This window comes from Erpetoichthys calabaricus, chromosome 13 (assembly GCF_900747795.2).
Source record: "Erpetoichthys calabaricus chromosome 13, fErpCal1.3, whole genome shotgun sequence".
In the NCBI taxonomy this organism is placed as follows: Eukaryota; Metazoa; Chordata; class Cladistia; order Polypteriformes; family Polypteridae; genus Erpetoichthys; species Erpetoichthys calabaricus.
In genome coordinates this window covers 122,788,902-122,807,149 of record NC_041406.2, presented here as the reverse complement: position 1 = coordinate 122,807,149, position 18,248 = coordinate 122,788,902, and the positions used below count along the sequence as shown (strand labels likewise).

The 18,248-nt window shown below is 38.3% G+C and overlaps 1 protein-coding gene across 33 annotated transcripts in view; it reads right to left on the bottom strand.

Annotated features, from left to right (window-relative positions):
* The window catches only part of rims2a (regulating synaptic membrane exocytosis 2a), a 1,351,795-nt gene that overhangs the window by 346,198 nt on the left and 987,349 nt on the right, over positions 1 to 18,248 (bottom strand). For 30 of the 33 annotated variants that reach the window (XM_051936048.1, XM_051936053.1, XM_051936052.1 and 27 more), the window contains 2 exons: positions 17,586 to 17,651; positions 15,622 to 15,729 (listed from right to left, as the gene is read on the bottom strand). The exons of the other annotated variants lie outside the window; for them this stretch is intronic. In XM_051936048.1, coding sequence (XP_051792008.1) covers positions 15,622 to 15,729; positions 17,586 to 17,651 — 174 coding nt within the window. The remainder of the gene's footprint in view (positions 1 to 15,621; positions 15,730 to 17,585; positions 17,652 to 18,248) is intronic. 33 annotated transcript variants of the gene reach the window in all.

Genomic DNA, 18,248 nt, shown 5'->3' with positions numbered 1-18,248 from the left:
AGTTGGGCGGACTTTAGCGATGTTCTTGAGGTGGTAGAAAAAAGACTTACAGAGGTATTTGATGTAGGTGTCAAAGGTGAGTTGAGGGTCCATTTTAACACCCAAATTGGTGACAGATGTAGAAAGGGGGAAATTTCCTGCTACAGCCAGAACACACATGAATGGCCAAAGAGACAGGATGAAGTGGACCGGTCTATTGATGATCATCTGGAAATCAAACGGTGTGTAGTAAGTTTAACAAGTGTAGAAGAAAAAACTGAATCAGTAAAAACACTTCTGGACTACTATTCAGAATGGCTAAATTTAAACAAAGCAGTAGCGTGGTTCCTTAGGTTCAAAGAAGTGCTACTGTGTCTGAAAGAAGAGAGAAAAGCAATCCAATATACGGTCAGTCAATCTGGACACAGCCCAGAAAAGACAAAAAACACTGATCACAGAACATATGAAGGAATACAAATCAACAATGAGGCTAAAGCCACTGTCTCTGAAAGACTTACTGTATCTAAAGCAGAAAAGTTACTTATTCGCCTCAGTAAATTACAAGCTTACTCAGAGGAGGTTAAAGCCGTTTGCAAAAATTAGCATGTAAAGAAAAGTAGCAAAATCTACAAACTTGACCTAGTCCTGCAAGAGGAAAAACTGAGAGTTGGAGGAAGACTCAGCAAATCTGCAATGCCAGAAGAGGCAAAACACCCTGCAATCATTCACAAGAATTCACATATTGCTACTCTCATTTTGTGACACATCCATATTACTAAACGAGAATGGTAAACCGGATATGGACACAGGGACCTGCACGTGGACGCAAAAGACATAGTGCGCAAGTGCCACACAAAGCCCTACCCCCAGAGTGAAACGGGAGAGACTATGCACGTGCGCAGGCGCCACACAAAGCCCACCCCCCACCAGAGCAAAACGGGAGAGACTACGAACCGTCAGAGTAGGAAACAAAGTAAAACGTCATAAAGAGGTTAAAGAACAGGGACAAACACATGGAGAGCAGGTTACAGAACAAAGCCCCCCTGCCCAGAGTAAAACGAGAAAGACTACGAACCGTCTGACATGCCGCAAGCAGGATAAAGCGAGGTCAGAAATAAAACACAGAGTAGGAAACAAAGTAAAACTTTATAAAGGGATTAAAGAACGGGGACGAACACATTGATAGCGGGTTACAGATGATGAAAACTGGAATGCAACAGCTTCAAAAAAACCTAGGCACGAAACACATGCACACCGAGATACAGAATATAAAGGCAGAAACAATGACAGTTAAACGTCCACACCACACAGAGGAGGTACACAGCATGGTAAAAACCGACATAATACGGAAAGCGCAGGCGTCGCCGCCATATTGTGAGTGGCACTAATGCGTGGTGAAAGCGCAGGAGGAGACATAGTAAAACAAGAGGAGTCAACGCCCCCTACGGAGTCCACAAAGGTTCATACATCAAACCCGAGATGGTACGGACACGCGTCTGAAACCGCGGAAGCAAAACTGTCTCGGCTCCAAAACCAAACAGCTCAACAAGTAACACATCTTCGACACCGAGCCCGCGTGTACAGATCTAATGAACGTGGACGCCTACAACGCGCGTCTCAAACTGCGTAGGCAAAGCAGGCACGGATTCAACACGACACAGCTCCAGTGACCGAGATACAAACACGCGCCTGCTTGGATATAATTAGTGAACGCAGGCACCTACAACGTGCGTCTGAAATGCCGCAGACCAGGCAGGCACTGCTCCAAAAAGAAAGAGCTCGACTAAACGAGATACGAAGTGAAACGGGAAACACTACAGAGTCCGCAATGCTCCACAATGCACCGCATAATAGTTCGGAAAGAGCTTCGTAGTAACACTGGGGAGACCCAGAGTGACACAGGCGAACGCTCCGTATTAAACATACGTCATCCTCACACATCTAACCTATACAGCATAGGTCAATCACATTACAGTGATGTATTATTAACAGTATGATAAACATCACAGTATCTCAAACAAATGAAAATTATTACTCGAAAAAGGGAAATTATATTCACCACGGACCAGGTGTCATTGAAACAAAAGCAGAATAAAGCGAGATCAGAAAGGAAAGACAGAGTAGAAAGCAAAGTACGACGTCATAAACAGGTTAAACAAGGGGGCCAAACACATGGACAGCAGGTTACTGATAATGAAGACTGGAATTCAAAAGCTTCAAAAACCAAAGCTCGACTGACCGAGATACAAACTGAAATGGGAAACACTACGGGGATCCGCAGTGGTCCACAATGCACTGCATAATAGTACGGACGGAGCTCCGTATTAACAGTGGGGGGGCCCCAGAGTGACACGGGCGAACGCTCCATATTGAAACGTGCGTCATCCTCACATGTGGCTGCCCAGCGGGCACGGGTTCAAAACGCCGGGGGTAGACGAGCGAAGCGAGCAGGGGGCAGAGCCCCCTTGTTCACAAAGAACATGGACATTGTGGATGTAACTACATGCTAGCACAGTTACATCAGAAATATTGGATCCCACAAGCCAATTCAGCTATTAGAAAGATTATTTCGAAGTGTATTACATGTAGAAGATACAATGCACAAACAGGTGAGCAAAAGATAGCAGATTTACCAGAACATTGTCTACTCCTGATCAACCACCCTTTACCAATGTTGGAGTCGATTATTTGTCCCCATAAAGGTAAAAAGAAGGCGAGGCCTAGTGAAGAGATATGGGGTAATTTTCACTTGCATAACAACTAGAGCAGTACATTTATAAATTGCATATACTTTGGGCACTGATTCTTGTATCAATGACATAAGCCAATTTATTTGTAGAAGAGGGTAAATTAAAACCATGCGCTCAGATAATGGAACAAATTTTATCGGAGTGGAAAGAGACCTAGGAGAAGCAGCTAAAACTCTTGACCAAGAAAAAATATGCAATGCCATGATGTAAAATGAAATCAAATGGATTTTTAATCCACCAATGGCCTCCCACCAAGGCGGTGTGTGGGAAAGACACATCAGAAGCATAAGAAAGTTCCTAAATTCAGTACTTAACCAACAAAGTCTAGATAATGAACATCTCCACACAATGATGTGCAAAGCAGAATACATCCAAAAGACCTCTCACAAAGGTATCAAATGAACCGAATAACCTGGAGGCACTGACACCCATTCACATGCTACTATTCAAGACACAACCCAGCCTTCCCCTGGGACTTTTTTTCAAAAATGACCAGTATAACCGAAGGCGTTGGAAACATGTACAATACCTCTCTGATTTGTTTTGGAAATGATGGACTAAAGAGTATTTACCAATACTTTAAGAACATCAAAAATGGCTCACACCAAGAAGAAATTTTGAACCTGGTGACATTGTTCTCATTGTAGATCAATCAATACCCCGTAACTCCTGGGTAATGGGTCGAGTCATCAAAACAATGCCAGATGCAAAAGGAGCAGTCAGAAGAGTTTGTGTGTAAACCAAAACCAGCACACTAGACAGACCTGTGAACAAGCTGTGCCTGATTCAGGAAGCAGAAATTGATTGAAATTATTAATTTTATTTTTTGCATGCTTAATTTGCATAATTGTGTTTGTGCTATTACAGTAGAATTTAAGTTTATATTTAAGTTTTAAATTTCATAAGTTTGGCTTAAGTTCATTAAAGTGGTTAAGGCTCTTACTAAGTAATGTTAAAGTAATTGATTTTTGCCCTAGCATAAACAATTAGGGGCCGGATGTGTAAAGAGTCATTTGCTAGTTATTTAAGTTATACGTGTAAATGTTTGCCTAAGTATTAGTGCACATTCTACTGGGAGATTCTTACAACCCCCATAAGTTGAATTGAATTGGTATATTCTAACTATTTCTAGCCTCTCTGACTATACATTGTACTCAAGTTAGTGACCTGCCTTGCCAGGTGTAAGGCGTCGAGGGCACATGGTTTTAAAACATGCCTAATGTGCCTTGTGTGCAAAATGCAACATAGTTTATTGAATGTACAGCACCATACGTTTAAAGTGTACAGGAGAAGAAGTAAAGCATCTTTGAGTATAGAAACAACTAAAGTTTGACAAGAAAAGCTAAGTTTAGAGAAGATACATTTTTTTCTGATTTTTTGCCTTTTATTCTACGTAACAACTTTTTCTTTATTCTTGTGTGGATTGTTTGCTTTGAATTTTCAATAAATACTTTAAAATGAACTTTTGGGCTGAAAGATTTCTTTCGGCACGCATTTTACCCGTGCTTGAACCCGCCTTACACTTGCTACGGCATGTATTACATAAATAACTTTGATATTGATATTTAATTAAATTCTTAACTCTCTTTTGCCTTTTTTCTTATTCTATATACTTTGCTCCCATGATTTTATCAATAATGTCAACTAATGACAACAGGAGAAGACACCTCATCAAATCACACTTAATGCTGAAAGGCTACAGCTACTTCAGATTACACCAAAACACAGAGTTTGGGAAATAACAGCTTGTGTAATTAAGGAAGGAGTTCAATCAAAAGCCATACTTGTTTTGGATGAAACCTCTCAGGACTGAACCTTAGAACCACTGCAATAAAGGGTCACAAATTTCATAATATAAAAAATACAATAAATTAGTGGGTTGGATTTTTTTTTTAATGTCAACATTACATACAGTAAGTGCTCTTTAATATTGCATCCACTTACAAGCATACTGTACAAAGTGGTCTAGTGATTAAATCTGCAACATACAGACAGAATAATAAATGGGTCTTAATGCTGTTTTCTTTAAATTACAAAATATATGTGGACGCTAGGGGCGCTGTTGCCCGTGAAACCCAACAGACAGATGTCCAGGACACACATATAAAAGCACCAAGAAGAATTTTTAAATTATTTTCTTCAATGAAGTGCACAAGGCACCGCACATGCCACAATTCACTAATAATCAATAATCACAACAATACAATAATAATCCTCCACTCCCAGCAGCTTCGTCACCCAACCTCCCAACTCCGGCCCCTTGCTGGGTCTCCCACAGTCCTTTATATATTCCTAGACCCGGAAGTGCTCCTTCTCTTTTTCCGGGCCAAATGCCACATCATCAGTCCTCAAACATCCCGGAAGTACTGTGGACTTCCGTCCTCGTGACTCCGAAGTATTTCCGGGTTGTAGGAAAAATAGAAGTCCCCAGGTTCTTTAGGAGCTCCCCCTGCCGGTACCCATGGCACCCAATAGGGCTGAGAAAATGGACTCCATGTCCCATGATGCCCTGAGGGAATCCAGGGTACAGCTACTGTCCAGGGGAGCTGCCACCTACTGTCCTGGGGAGGTAGTGACCTGGAAAGGCTGCCCTTCTCAATTCTTCCCGTTCTGGGACGTCTCGACCGGATTGAGCTGCCGGCCGACTATCACAATGGTAACAAAGCAAACAAAGTAGTGACTTTCTTTTAGCAGGAAACTTCACATGTTAATTAAGGCACTATGATTTATTCATATATATGCAGGTAAATGTTGCTTGGTTCTCTGCCTCCTGTACCTCCACCTGTGCCAGCTCGGTTAGCTGCAGGGCCATCAGCTGTGGACCAGTATTCTTTGATGTTTCGCACCTTATCCCAGAACATGTACTGAGTATGAAGCAGTGAACTGGGATGACTTCCTGAAACGCCCCTGCATCTAATCTTTCCCCCGTTGTTACACTTTCACCAAGCCTTGCCCCTCCTCCTCAACCAGAACCTTGCCTTCTCTGCTACTTCTGACAAATCCCTGATTGTCTTCTGCAGATGGCCTCCACATAAACTCAGGTTCTTGAGGTGGCCTGTTGCTGATAGGCCCACAAATCCTCTGGATCCCACCTCAACCAGGAAGAGCCACTCACATCATCCAGCTTCCCTGAATTCTGTGACCAGGTCTGAGTATTTTACTCGCTTCTTGTGATGATCCACATCCTTCCTCCCACGACACTTTGAGCTCAACCACCAACACAGATTTTAGGGCTACAGCCTACAGCACCAAGTCTGGCCATAGTGCATCATTTGCTGTAATGCTTTTACCTTCAAATTCCAGATCCCTAGTACATTAAACTAGGATACTGAATACCTGGTAAGCATCTTTAACAAGAAATTAAAAAATTCCCAGAAACAAAGCTGCTACAAATGAAGTGTAACACTCAGAAAGGCAAAACATTAATTAAATCACTTTTGTCGTGTGTTATTAGTCTAACGCAACTGTCAGATCATAAAGTAATTTTGGAAATCTCATAAAGAAGGAAGCTGAATTTAAATTTATGAAAAAGTAAGTAATATTATGTAATTAAAAACAGGATTGTTCTCAGTGTCCTTGATCACATGCAGTCTGAGTAAAACGCTGAAATGTAATGGAATGAAGGCAGCATGTGGTAGTAGCTGAATTTATTTCAAAATATTTTAACTGATTCTGAGCATGCTTGTATGTAGAGTAGGCGTCCAAGATTGGCAGTTCAGTAACACAGTCAAGGGTTCCCTAAGAAAGCAACCATAGGGTGATATATTCGGTATGTTTGTGTAGACAATAAGAAAAGGAAAAGATAATTACAATATACTTTACTGTGACGTTCATTGCAAGAACAAGCATAAAGCAAATGATTTCACACATTATTTTAAATTTTAAATTACACCTAAAAGAACAATGACAATAAGAACCACCATGATATGCCTAAAAAATTAATCCACGTTATTTTTTTCTGTTATTTTGTTAAGTTTGGAATTCTACTGTTAGTTGTACTACAACTAAAATTGCTATAAATATTTATTTTAATTCATAAATTTAGGAGTGAATTTAAAGTATATGCTACAGCAAAGAACTTCTCTGGAACAAATGTAGCAAATATATTTGCATAATTTAAAAATTCTAATCTTGAAATATTACAGGATATAATATTAAAAGGCAGTAGTTTGGAGTAAGTGTATCAGTGTGCAACATACAGAATAAACAAGCTGGTGTTCTAACTGGGATATACAATGTTTAAGTAATAACATAAATTGGGCATGAAGGAGCAATTATAATAAATTAAAATGGTGCTGGAAAAATAAAAAAATATAGAATTCTGTTAATTTTTGGCCATAATAACTGTTAGAAACAGACTCTGTGCCTGAATCTGCAAATCTAAAAGGAACTATACATAAAGGTTATATACATACAGTACATGTTATCTTTGCAAAAATGTACACAAGCCGATCAGCAAATAAAATTGTTCAAGGTATGGGAAGGATCCAGCCACACAGTGGAGATAGCAGGAAGTAATTATAAAGTAAAAAATAATAAAATTCTAACATGTAAATGTATGAATGAAAAAATATGAGCTAGGCTCAGCAATTAGAACAGATTTCCAGACTTACTCTATTACATACTTTTTTCTTCTAAATGTTTTCCCTTGTGGCTTGTTTAAAACCTCACAATTCTGCTTTAAAATTGTAAAACTTTTAATTACTCTCAGGGCTGTTTTTCAGGTATTCTAACCATCACTAATTTTACTTTTACTGAGGCACTACTTCCAGTTAATATATGAACCTTCTACAATTCTGCTGTCTGCAATTTATGATATAAGAACTTCAACGAGTTGTGAAAAATGTGCCAAGTATGTGTTGCAGTACAGAGAGTTACCCTGTCATTTTGCTGCTGGAGACATTAAATATTCACTCAAACTATAGTATTATTTTAGGAGGCATCTATATATTTACATACACTAGCATATAAGTGAATATCTGAACCATAAATCTGCTTGTCTAAAATGAGGTAATGTTAGGCCTTCTTTAAAACTTCCAAATTTGTAGATCTCTTGTCAAACTACTTACCAGGAACAGGTAGACAAATAAAGGTTCAGAAAAGCAACTGGATAATTAAGTTATTTTAAACTAAACAAAATCATCATGTACATACACATTTTATGTAATGCATAATACTATAAATAGATGCAATAAATACAGGATATATGTTTTGGAGAGAAAAAACTGGTAAATTGTAGCATATATTGTGATAATTATTGTAGATAGCCTTTATCAAATAAATTAAGCAACACATTTTATTTTAATAAAAAAAAATGTTTTATCTTGAAGTTAGGAAGCTGGATATACCAGTTCTTGCTCAGGACATAATTAGGACTCACCAAACCAGATAGAAATGGACTTCTGCAATGCAGATGTAAGATGAAAGAACAAGAAGGTTTGTTCCAATGGTTAGGAATCTGTTTTTCCATTAATTCAGTAATCAAAGTGACTTTTATTATAACAGATCAGGTGTTTTACACTTGTTATGCTTTTGTTTTTTTTTTCCTAAGCCAGAAATCTGATTCTAAAATCAGGTTTTTGAATAAATGAGTACTTTAATTATTTTAATGTTTTTGAGCCATTTGTTCCTCCATTTGTGTTATTTTACAGGCGTCACTGTTTCTGTCTCCCATTGTTAGTGGAGTGAGCCATGTCCTGGTAATGAATTAAATGGTTACCTTTCAAAGCAAATCCTCATCCAAATTTGTGGATAACAAAACTATTTTCCAAACTTACTTTTGACAGTTTTGAAACTCTTTTTCATCAGTAGTTTTTAGCTTTGATTCATGCTTACTTTATTAGCCACTATTTTGTCACACATTTTGGCTTTAATTATGGTAACTGACTGATCTTCCAGTGTAGAATTTTACTTCAGCTTTTGACTATGTCTTTTTTTTCAGTCACTGTCAATAAATACATGTTGCTAGTGTGCCTAGCACAACAATAACCAAGGATGGCCTGGGTGATTGCCGGTGGTTGAGATGAAAGGACAATCAGACTAGTTCTGGTCAGGACCAGGCTTGTTGCTGAAATATGCCTAACAAGACTGAACTTGTCAAAAGGTATGAGACCAGTATAAGAGATGTGTCAAGGGCTTTTGTACTGCCAAAAACTAATGCTGATACAAAGGCCACACTGTTTTTGCAAATCCATTAAAAGAGAGGCCATCCTCTCTCTGCTATTCCATCCATACAGTGGCCTTGCTGTGTGTCTGCCAATCCATCCAGGGGCCATGCTGAAGAACAGACCATGTTAGACGAAAGACTAATCAACATACTAAGACAGAGAGCCGCCTTGTAGTCTAAACATATTGAATGTTTATCGCTTCTGTCAAGATCAACTGCTTATTATCCAGGTTGTTTTGGTATTATTTTACCAACACTCATTTTTCTCTGCTTATATTTTGGGCAGAACTGGAAATATTTATTTAATTTATACATAAATACAAGTATAAACCTTTTGTCCTGCCTGTTTTGGTAGTCTATCCTGTTGATCAATGTTAAAAATATAATAGAAAGTGTTAACTTGTGAAGGCTATAGTTGGGATTTCGGACATTCTGTTCAATTCTACTCAGTAAAAGAGTGTGAAGGGGACAAATGGGACATTCCAGGATCCCACAATGATAAAACACTGTACAGTATGTGTTCATACACACATACAATAATGCTGCTTCTAAGTTAGAATTATGAATTGACTTATGTAATTGTAAGTGTACTATTGACCTTATCAAACCCTGAAAACACACCAAACTAGGCACAACCGAAGAACAAACTCTTAAAGAATACCTTCAAGGCCTCTGCTTTACATAAAAGAGAAACTTAAGTCTAATTTGGTCTTAAAAATAAAAGAAAATAATAAGACACTATCCCTTAATGTCCCTTTTGAATTTTGAACATTAATGTGGAAAAAATTTTGAACATGTATCAGACAGAATGTGGTCCAAGCTGATCAGAAGGCTTGCCTGAGGAAAATGGGCTATGCTTTCATTTTTTTTCCTTTCAAATTTTATTTCTCCAGTAGTTCACTTGAATTACTTAGATTACAATATTTTGTCTGCGGTGGGATGGCGCCCTGCCCAGGATTTGTTCCTGTCTTGCGCCCTGTGTTGGCTGGGATTGACTCCAGCAGACCCTCGTGACCCTGTGTTAGGATATAGCGGGTTGGAAAATGACCGACTGACAATACTTTGGATCAACTGCAAGGACACCAGTGATTTTCGATGGATGCTCTCTTGACATAGTATATTTTTGCTTACTTATATGGCTAGGACTAAACCACATTTTATTTTTCTCATTTGTTAATGTTTACATTAGGATGGGTGCACCAATGGAAAATAAAATAATTTAAAGGGGCTATAAATACAGGATTCAACTGACCTTTGAGTTATTTCTTATAAAGCTAAATTTTATGCATCGACTGCTCAAAATAATATATTATATATATATATATATATATATATATATATATATATATATAAACATGGTTTTACTAGACATATTTACTTCAATCAAAATAATAAATACTAGCCGACGCCCGCCGTAGCATATGGCGGTGTAAGAATAGGAACGGAACACGGTGAGAAAGGAATTCAGAAATCAAGAAAAAATAAATAAATAAAGATGCAGTGTGCATGTAGAATTTCCGGCCTAGCAGGATTACACGTGAAAGTGATAAATAAATCAGGCTTTCCAAATTTACGTACTATGACCATGGCATCCTGATAGTTTTGTTGTATGAATCTTGGGACTTCCTGGAAATGTGGACAGTAATATGATTATTTTGCCTACACGTACGTTGTTATTTTCAGCGTTTGCTTGCAGTGCGTCTGATAGTTCCACGCGCAGATCATGTTGATGTAATCTGAGATAGTTGAGACGCGTGCCCTCTGTTTTAATATACGCATCTACGACGTACTGTTGGAATAGTTTGCCGCTGGAGTGCAAAATACTAAATGTATTCCTCATTGCTAATCTGAATGCGTAAAATTGCCATTGAGTAAGCCTTAATCGCTTGATGGTTCTTTTATCGGAATATGTTGTAAATCTTTGTGCCAGCCAATGTCTCCGTAAGGGAATAAAAGTGGTTAAACCATAGGATCGCAATTCATATTGAGTGTGGAAATCTGTTTACAGGAGTTGCCTATGGGATAGATGCAAATGTCTCTTTCAGCAGGCGTTTTGCTATCTTCTCCGACAAAAATCGCTGCAACATCAGTGTGACATGTCGGGGCATTGTATCGTCGTAAATCCTGCCTAGTGTTTTCCTTGAAAACCATTTGTACAGATGCTGTTGGATTGGACTGAGCGATTTCATGCATGTGTTTGTATGATTTAGCGAAGGGGTTGATGGTTCTAAGCATGGAATCTAGCTGGAGATGTACATTTTCGCTGCATACTGAGTTTGCTTTATTTTGTAAGCGTACTGCAGTAGCTTGCGCTGTGTCAAAAACATACAACTGTCCATATCCTGGAGAGCCTAGAAATTTGATTCTGTTCATCTGGACAAAGTTTTTAAGTGGGAGAAATATTTCGAGACTTATCCAAGTCTCTTCCTCAGTCTCAATTGACTGCAGGTTTCCCCAACCTTATAAACAGTACCTTTGCTTAATCACAGAGACTAGCACCATTGACAAAGGGCCAGTTGATCAGTGATATGCAAATTGTCCACTGATTAGTAGACGTGTGAACCATTCATAGAGGGTTGAGGAATGGCTGCAATCACAGCATTGTAAGATGGCGACAGATGTACCCGTAGGCCCCCTCCTCTGTTCAGAGATGGTCGTTCCTTTTTCACGTAAATGGCCTCCTTGATTCCTCTCTCAAACCAGCGCTCCTCCCTGTCCAGGATGTGCACCTCTTCATCTTTAAAGGAGTGACCACTATCCTGTAGATGTAAATAGACTGCGGAGTCCTGGCCTGACGAGGAAGCTCTTCTGTGTTGTGACATGCGCTTATCCAGTGGCTGCTTGGTTTCCCCGATGTACAATTCACGGCACTCCTCCTGGCACTTAACTGCGTAAACTATGTTACTCTGTTTGTGCCATGGGACCCGATCCTTGGGATGGACCAATCTTTGGCGTAGCGTGTTTTGGGGTTTGAAAGCCACTGAGACCCGGTGTTTCGAGAAAATGCGCCTCAGCTGTTCCGATACTCCTGACACATACGGGATCACTAAGGGTTTTCGCTTAGGCAGTGGATGTCCTTCCTCTCTCATGAATTGCTTGGAGCGTTCTTTAGGTGTCCTCCCTGCTTTGACAAAGGACCAGCTGGGATATCCACATTTACTCAGGGCCTTTTTAACGTGGTGTTCTTCTGCTTCCCTGGCCTCTGAGTCTGTGGGAATGGTGTTAGCTCTGTGTTGTAGAGTCCTAATGACACCTAGTTTGTGCTCTAGTGGATGGTGAGAGTCAAACCTTAGATACTGGTCCGTATGTGTGGGTTTACGGTACACATCCACTTTCAAATGTCCCCCGTTGACGATGGAAATTTCACAGTCTAAGAAGGCTAGCTTGTTATTTTCCATATCCTCTCTGGTGAACTTGATGTGTTTGTCCACCCCGTTGATGTGGTCTGTGAACTGTGGTACCTCCTGAGATCTGATTTTCACCCAGGTGTCATCCACATATCTGAACCAATGGCTCGGTGGTGTTCCAGGATAGGATGATAGAGCCCTCTTTTCCACTTCTTCCATATATAGACTGGCTACTATAGATGAAACAGGGGAACCCATGGCACACCCGTGCTTCTGCCTGTAGTACTGGCTTTTGTATATGAAATATGTTGATTGAAGACACAGTTCCAAAAGCAGGCACACTTGGTCTGCGTTGAGAGAGGTTCTTTTACTGAGAGTGGGGTCATTCTGTAATCTCTTACGTACTACCTCCACTGCTTCAGTCACTAGGACACAAGTGAATAGAGATGTAACATCAAATGAGACCAAGGTTTCTTCTGCCTCCATAATGACCTCTCTCACTTTCTCCACGAAATCCAATGTGCTCTGAATGTGGTGTTTTGAGCTGCCTACCACCGGGTTAAGAACAGCGGCCAGGAACTTGGAGATGTTATACGTGACTGAATTGATCATGCAGACAATGGGTCTTAAAGAAGCACCCTGTTTGTATATTTTTGGTAAACCATACAGACTTGGTGTAGATTCCCCTGGGTATAATCTGTGGTATGTGGTCCGGTCAATAGCATTGTCCTGAACTAACTGCTTAAGACAATCTATCACCTTTTTCTTGTAACCACTACCTGGATCTCGCTTTAAGGGCTCATAAGTATTTTTGTCACTGAGCAGAGACAAAATATTCTCACGGTATTCTGTCTGGTTTAGCACAACTGTGCATCTCCCCTTGTCCGCTGGAAGGATGATGATGTTGTTGTCCTTGCTGAGTGCCGTGAGGGCCTTCCTCTCCTCAATGCTGATATTGGATGCAGGGGGTTTTGCATTGCTGAGACATGCCAAAACTTTTATCCGCAGTTGTTCTGCTTCCAAATCAGCAATGTTGTTGTTTCTGATAGCAGATTCTGTGGCTGTAATCAGTTCCACTAGCGGGATTTGTTTCGGTGTGACCGCAAAATTTAACCCTTTAGAAAGGACGTTTTTCTCTGCTTGGGTGAGTTGTTTGTCAGACAAGTTCTTCACCCATTTGTCCACATCTTTAGTTTCTGTCTGGCATCCTTCACTCTGCTGGTTGTGGAGGACACTCCCCATAGTGTGCTGGTGTTTGTGGCGCACAGCAAGTAGATCAAACTTCCTCTTTTGCCTGGTTTTAGGCTTTTCATGCTGTGCTAGACGAGCCTTCTCGGTGAACTCAAGCACCTGTTGAAGTGTTTTCTCATCTAGAAGTGAAGAAAGTCTTTGGTGGATCTGCTCCTCTTTGGATTTTAAAACATCAATAGTGAAGTTAGTTTGTCTCACCCATTCATTTAGCAACTGACTCTGTGCCTTCTGGAGGATTTTGTTAGCTCGCAGGCCTTTTACTGACGATTTCATCTGTAGACTTTTAGGAGTGATCCCGCTCTGTCTACATCTGAGGCTGAATCTCAGATGGTTCCTGTAGTCTGCCATCTTGCGTGCTGTTTGCTCATACTCACGTACAAGCTTTAGGCCGTCCTTGCCAAAGTGGCTCTCGATGTCTCGATGCATGCTCAATAATCCAGGTAAGGAAATCCTAGAAATTTGATTCTGTTCATCTGGACAAAGTTTTTAAGTGGGAGAAATATTTCGAGACTTATCCAAGTCTCTTCCTCAGTCTCAATTGACTGCAGGTTTCCCCAATGGTGCTAGTCTCTGTGATTAAGCAAAGGTACTGTTTATAAGGTTGGGGAAACCTGCAGTCAATTGAGACTGAGGAAGAGACTTGGATAAGTCTCGAAATATTTCTCCCACTTAAAAACTTTGTCCAGATGAACAGAATCAAATTTCTAGGATTTCCTTACCTGGATTATTGAGCATGCATCGAGACATATCCTGGAGAGGTAGAAATGTTAGCGTATAGTGGAGAGATTTGGTGATAAATTTGCCCGTGTATTTTAAAACAGTATGGTCCGTGGCCAGGAGGTTGAGTTATCTGTGCACCCATGGAAGCAAACGCTACAGAAGAGTTGTATTCTCGAATGTGTTCACGATAATTTTTAGCTTCTGATGTTTGCTGTGTAAGAAGATGTTGTAAAGACACAGGTGGCTCCCGCAAAGGTGGTAAAGCTACTTACCATTGTGGCAGCACCTCGAGTACTTCTTGGATGTATTACGATCAGCAGGCCAGTATAGTGCATGACATGGTAGAGGATGAATAGGAATCGAGAAATACTGTGTCGGCTGCGTGTGGGGGGGACTGGTTTTGAATTGGAAGCAGGACGAACCAGAAGAGAAATATATATAAGAGACTGTAAACTAAGCAAAGAGGAAATTCCTTTTGTTTTGGTATGCAGAAATCTCCAAATGCACTGATACAATGCTTAAACTTTGCCCGTAATGTACATGGTCTACATATTTGCTGCCCAGAAATGTTTACAGTTTAGAGATGTTATACTACAAAGAACATACTCTATACCTGTAGAAACCTCTCTAGGACTAGAGTTAGCATACTGTACTCAACCATTTTCAGAGAAAACTATCTATCCTGTAGTTGTCTAACATTCATTACTAGTGTCTCCAACTGAGGGTACTGACATACTGCAATTCCATCATCTTGTGTACGCCAGAAATACTTAAAAGTTTATTGTATTTTTCTCCTCACATTTTTTGTGTCTATGAGTATTATTGAAATGCAAGTACTGTTTGGATTCTGTTTATTCACATTAATTTAGATCTGAAAAATAGAGGATCCCTGCCTTATTTACAAAAACTAACTCAAAGTCAGTTCCATCCATGAATTTTCTGAAAACCAATTATGTAGTTCAAAGTTACACAGAACCATAGCAGCACTAGACAGAAGGAAGAAACCAGCCCTTGACAAAGCACATTCTGTTAGACTATGTTATAATCAAAATCAACTAGTTTATATCTGAAGGGATCCCAACGGAAGAGTTTTTATATTTTATTTTATCCATTTGTAATGTCCAGGAATGACATTACAATATAATAATCTATTTAATTATTGGATTTTCAATCACTAGGATTTTAAAAATGTTGATATTACTGAGTTAAAGAAAATAGCTTTGGTAAGTATTAACATGTAAAAGCACTACAATACTAAAGAAAAATAAATCTATTAAATTTTTGAATACTAAATCTTCCAATTTTAAAACAAGATCTTATTAATGCCTATTTAAAAACAATAGATGATAAAAAAAAGCACAAAAAGAAATTGAAAAGGTACTTAAAAAGTAGTTTTTAATAAGTGTACCTCTCATGATCATTGTAAGCACCCTCAGAATACGTGCGGCACATCCTATGGGAACGCAGTAACCTTACTGCATCTTCACGATAGATGGGATACATGATATGGTTGTTGCTGCCGAAAGATGTCAAATATAGTCAGTGGGAAAAACAACATATAACTGGGATGGTGGGGGAAGAGGGGGCAATTAATGTTGAGAACTTCTTAGATTAATCTACACATACATAAATACGATAAAGGAGATAACAAGCAACACACTACTCTACTACAACTCAAAGGATTTTGAATATTGTGAATATTCCATGTCCAAATACTATACATACACACAGCACTACAATGAACATGGGAAGGCGTATACACTAAAAGACTTCATGTCACAATTTAAACAAATTGCAGTTGGTCTTTCTAAATCAGCTGTGTCCTAGGAAAAACACATGAATTGATAAAATAATAGGTATTCTGTATATCTAATCTACCAAAACCTTGCAACTGATAGACATGGCAAACATAACCCATTCAGTCATTATTTTACTTTAGGTGATTCAAACATCCATTTTCCACTTGTGCTGTCAAAATTTGCCTGCAGTTTGTGTGTACATTGGTTTAAGAATTATTTTGAGGTAATTATGCACAAAAACAGGGTATTCTGTTCTTCTACAACACTTGAAACAAGACCTCTTTCTATCTAAACAGTTCTTAAAACATGAATTAATGGCAATACTATTCTGTGGTTTGTTTATATTTTGAATTTTATGGAATGCAGTGTTATTTTTGCCTAATTTTGTGAGGCAACATGACAAATTTCTGCTTCAACATTTGTAGACACATATATCATTGTTCATAAGACATCAGAAAATAGTATATACTGTAGTGACTGTGAAAAGGAATAGTCTAAATTTAAATTATTGCAATTCACTGACAAGAGTAAGCTAGAAATAAAAACAAAATGTTCAAATTGAAAATAGTTAGCTTTTCCATTTGACATTTTTAAAAAGTGCAAATACATATATATTACTAATACAAGCATAACCCAAAATGTATTTAATGATATTATCCAAAGGCATCAGAATACTTAAATCCGACACTGACAAATCATAAACCAAACAAAACTGTTATATTTTATTGTACTAAAAAGCTTCGTTTTTTAAAAACATTTTCTCCATGTAATCAGTGTGAAGGCATGTGGCACAACTTAAAATCTGTGAAAACAGTAACCTGTCCACAAGTTGCACCTTTAAAATATTCTCTACCTGCTAATGTACTACATGTGCACAGTATTTGTATACGGTATATAGGAGTGTGTGTATACACTATACTTGCGTGTATACAGGGTGGCCCAGATCTTAAAAGCTGCATAGTTAGATCTGGACCACCCTATATATATATATATATATATATATATATATATATATATATATATATATATATATATATATATATATATATATATATATATATATATAATGTATATATATATATATATATATATATAATGTATATATACACACACATACAGGCATATTCACATTATAGAGTGTGTATATAGCTTTATATATATATATAAAAGAGACTAATATATATATATATATATATATATATATATATATATAAAAGAGAAAATATCACACAAACAGGGAGAAATGCAGGTTTCCAAGTTTCCAACACTTGATGCAATTAAAGGCTGGCTTCAGCATTGGTATACAGAGTGCCTCAACTTGTGAAAAGGTCATGGTGATGCTATGGGTCACTGACCTTATTCAGTACCCTTTTAGTGATAAACTATATCACAAACAGTGAGAAACTCAAGCTGAAGCTATCATTTTAAAGGCCCCAAGTTTTGAAAACTGTATCAGCAGATCTAATTAAAGAAAAGGTAACAAAGGTAGGAAAGGTAAAATAATGTCTTCAGGAATGCATATAACTTGGTAAAATGCATGCATTTTCATACTGATTCACACATGGGAGTATACCTGGGTTCCTTGTGATGATGCTCAAAAGGCAGATTAGGTCGGGACCGAGGTAGTGAAAGATACTGGCTGCAGCCATGAGAAAAAACCAGAAAAATAAATGCATCGAGTTGAATAGTGAGAAAATTATGCCAGAGCACTAGAGAAAAGGAAATTAATATGTGAGGTAAAAGAGATAAACCCTCCGTGGACAAAATGAATTATAAAACCCAACATTGTCTCATCCATCCAAGTGCTAGTTATCAAATGTTCTGGAAGGAATATAACATTCCATAGTTACCCTTTAATGGGAAATAAAGAAGACACTGTTATACATTAATAAATATTTAAATGGGTATGTCAGATAGCCTGAATAGATATAAACTAGCCTACTTTTAAGTTTATATACAATTAGCAGCCTTTGAAAACTGTTTGTGATTTTTGTAGTTTAAATATTTAGTAGATTCCGGATCAATAATTTCCACAATATGAACCCTGAACTTTTGTAAATGGTTTGTAATTAAACAATTGTTAAATCTCCCTATTTCCCCATTTGGTCTATTTTTCTCACAAAATGATATAATTACCTTTGTTAAATTATTGTTTTGCAATAAGACTTATGGTAAACGTTCAGATTTGGCAAAAATACTTAAGTTAGAACAGAAAAATCCTTTCACATATCACTTC